Source organism: Euprymna scolopes, chromosome 46 (genome assembly GCF_053919585.1).
Source record: "Euprymna scolopes isolate OS-2025 chromosome 46, ASM5391958v1, whole genome shotgun sequence".
In the NCBI taxonomy this organism is placed as follows: Eukaryota; Metazoa; Mollusca; class Cephalopoda; order Sepiida; family Sepiolidae; genus Euprymna; species Euprymna scolopes.
Window position 1 is genome coordinate 102,682,798 of NC_136527.1, and position 3,794 is coordinate 102,686,591.

General features: G+C 37.7%; 1 protein-coding gene across 1 annotated transcript in view; it reads left to right on the forward strand.

Annotated features, from left to right (window-relative positions):
* LOC145271090 (NAD(+) hydrolase sarm1-like) overlaps positions 1 to 3,518 on the forward strand; it is a 9,330-nt gene extending 5,812 nt beyond the window's left edge. The window contains exons 4-6 of the mRNA XM_080126635.1: positions 630 to 819; positions 2,174 to 2,295; positions 3,178 to 3,518. Of these exons, the coding sequence (XP_079982761.1) occupies positions 630 to 819; positions 2,174 to 2,295; positions 3,178 to 3,370 (505 nt within the window). The 3' untranslated portion in view covers positions 3,371 to 3,518. The remainder of the gene's footprint in view (positions 1 to 629; positions 820 to 2,173; positions 2,296 to 3,177) is intronic.
* The last annotated feature ends 276 nt before the right edge of the window (positions 3,519 to 3,794 follow it).

The following is a 3,794-nucleotide window of genomic DNA, read 5'->3' on the forward strand; positions in this document are numbered from 1 at the left end:
CTAGGTTACGAAGTCTATTTTGAGCTCTGTCAAAAGGCAGGATAAGTAAGGTCTTTCTAGCAGCTCCTGCCCAGATGTGACAGCAGTACTCCGTCCTTGAACGTACTTGGCTTTTATACAGGTAGAGAATTGCATCAGCAGTAAGATATTTGCTGGAGCAGTAGAAGGATCCCATGATTTTGTCAGCAACATTGGCAACAGATTTGATGCATGTGTTCCACCTTTCTGCACCTGCATCTCTCTCAACTCCTTGTTTCCCACGAATCTATTGTTTACTTTGCTGGATAGATAGACAATTAGATAGATAGACAATTAGATAGATAGACAATTAGATAGATAGATAAGTAGGTAGATAGACAATTAGATAGATAGATAAGTAGGTAGATAGACAATTAGATAGATAGATAAGTAGGTAGATAGACAATTAGATAGACAATTGGATAGATAGACAATTAGATAGATAGACCAATAACTGAATTACTTTGTCTCTCCCGACGATTACATAATACCATTAACTTATCGTACACTCATTAACCCTTACCCTCGAGTGGGCTATGGGTCTTGATAAGCAGGGACTCCTTTGTAAAAAAAAATAAAAATATTTTTTTTATCTTTTTATCTTTGTGTAGTTTACTCAAAGTACATCTCCAGTTGCGTGGCTTTTCCGTATTCCTTGACATTGAGCGGTTGCGTGCGGGCAAGTTTGATGTCGGCTTACTGAAGAGCGTGCAGAAGGCACGAAACTTTATTTTGGTTCTCACACCGCAGGCACTGGACCGTTGCGTTGATGATAATGATCGCAAAGATTGGGTACACAAGGTAAGACAACGTTTGCGCAGTTTTTTTTTGTTGTTTGTTATGGTTGTTATTATTATTTGGAGGAAGGGAATGATTAGGTATTCACGAAATTATTATTAGCAATTGTTGATCAAAATATTTTTTCAGAGGATTGCGCATTAAGAAAAAAACAAACAAAAAAAAAACAAGTGAAGCATGCGTGGTCCCCCGTGAGTGCACAGTGAACGAGGCATAAAAAAAATGACTAAGTTCAGAATTCTCCCCCCCCCCCGATTTAGCCCCAAAAGTCCCCAGGGGACGTCAAATCCTGGTGAAAATGATCAAACGGTGCAGTTTTAGGCTTTAACATATGTAAATTTGAGTTCTGCATCATGCAAAAAAAAAAGAAATGACAAGTCCATCATTTTGCCCCACTCCCCAAGGCCTTAACATATGTAAATTTTAGTTCAACACCATGCAAAACTGCTAAATAGACATATGCAGAAAATTCACCTTTATCCGTCGTTTCGTTCGTCCATCCACATTTTTCTCATTAAATACGCCTTGGAATTTTTTGAAATTTTGCACAAACATTAAACATGATATGAGTTAAAAAAAAAAGTAACAAAACGAATTTTTCGGGAAAACTCCAGTTGTCCCCCTAGGGGTGCCTTTCTTACACTTTTGTGCTTATAAAAAAAAAATGATGCCTTGGATTTTATAAAACTTTCTGAAAAGTTGTAACTAACTGATTTCTATATAATTTTGTTTGTCTATACTTCGCAATAACTCTTGGGTGTGCCCCAGGGGCTCTTTTAGGGCTAATAAAAACACTCCATTTTTGGGACTATTTTACCATATTTGTCCAAAATTGTTTTCTGTATGTCTATTTAGCAGATTTTTTTTTTTCGGATATTTTCGAAAGTCATCACTTTTCAATTGACTAGCCTTAATTTAAAGCTTTGCCACTTCTGGTTTACGATGGACGCAACAGCATTTTTTTTCACGCTCTTTTCCTCCTTCATGGTACGGGTTCACGCCTACCTGCCTACTACCACTTTTTGTGTTCTGTTTTTACTTAGCACACACCTCCAAACACCCGGGCACTCAGGCTAGTCTATTATATAAAGGAAAGTCGTCTCTGTGTGTTTTTGCACGTCTCGCTAAAACTTTTGAAATCCAAATTAATGATTTTATGAATATTTGCTGTACGTGAATTTAGGACGCTGAAAGCATACACAATTTTTTCTTTTATTAGATGTGTTCCAACGCATCAACGTTTCTTATGGCTCGGGCAACACCGGGTACCCCTGCTAGTGTTCTCTAAATGTAAATCTGTTTCATTTAGCACAAACTCTAATTGTATATAATAATTTTCTTTTTTTCATCAAAACAGGAAATTGCAGCAGCTCTAGAGCATAAATGCAATATAATTCCAATAATGGATAATTTTGACTGGCCTCCCAGTGAAAAACTTCCGGAAGACATCCGTTCAATTACCTTCTTTAATGGAGTCAGGTGAGTTGTTCTTATGTCCGGTATGTATGTATGTATGTGTATAGAGTGGCTAGTCTCCCTGAAGGATTAAAAACAAGACCTTCCAAAGAGCGAATGAACCCTTTTTGGGGGTCAACGGCCAACTAGCACGGTGTGTGTTTGTGTGTATGTATGTGTGTGTTGGGGTTGAGAGGGCCCTGTAAGCCGTGGTGAAGGCAAGCTTTCTAGGAGAAGCAAATCTCTGATTTAAAAAACCATAAAGCAGGAGACCAGTACTCGCATTAAGCTGGTCTGCAGTTTAACTTGTTTCTGGATCTCAACATTTTGAACCAAGAGAGAGACTTAGCTGTCGTACAAAGCTAAGACTTTGTAACATCATCTGTGTATAGATACAGGCATTTGTCTATTAAAATGGTCCTGTGGTGATGGAAGTCATTTTTGGGCTCATGGACTTTAAGTGTCTGACAGACAATTTTATATATATATATATATATATATATATATATATATATATACACTCATTAAAAATGTAGACCATTTATCAACACCAACTGAAATGGTTTGAAAGATTCCTAGGGGCTGCTTAAGAAGGATCTTTCACATTAACCCATATCCTCAAGTGGCCTCTGGGCCTTGATAAAAACCAATACTACAACACAACCCCATTGATTACTGTACACACAATAACCCTTATCCCCGAGTTGCTTCTGGGTCTTGACAAATGGCGATTTCCATGTAAAATATTTTTTTTTTTAAATCTCATCTTGCATAAACTGAAACGTTGTACAATGCCAATCAAGATGAGAACGTTAGTCCAAAAAATCCTCATCTCAAAAATTCATAAAATCTGGTCAACTTGTTTCCAATTTTGATTTCATTTTTTTCTCCGTTATCTTTTTCCAGGTGGATCCATGACTATCAGGACGCCTGCGTCGACAAAGTGGAACGTTTTCTCAGAGGCGACGTCAACAGTCGGAAGGGTCAGCTCCAGAGCATGAGCAACCAGGGGTCACTCGACGACCCCATTATGGCGCAGTTCAAATGGAGCAGCAGCAGCAACGAGAATGGATCGCCCTCAAAAAACTCTCCGAGTTAGCGAGAGGCCAACGAGCCGAGACGACTTCCAGGATGAGATTGCGGCTGGCTGTGTGTGCGTGTCTGCCCGTGTATACTTGAGTGTGTGTGTAATTTGATTTCTATAAACGATACATAAAAACAAAATAAGGCAAAAAAAAGTAAAGAGAATGGAGTTGGGAGGGAAAGGGGGTTCGAGGCTAACAACATCTTCGTTTGTGTCTGGGCTTTTTTTCTGTTCTTTTCCTCTTGGAAAATATTCTTGAAAGTTTTTTTTTGTTTTTGTCGAGAAAAGTGAAATCTCCAATAGTCCGACAACAATATATACAGGCCTTTCATTTTTTAAAAAAAATACTCAAAAATTTTTTTTTTTAAATACTCCAATATTTTCTTTTAATTATTATTGATAGTACATTTTTTTTTGTAGTTATCAATAAAATTTCACA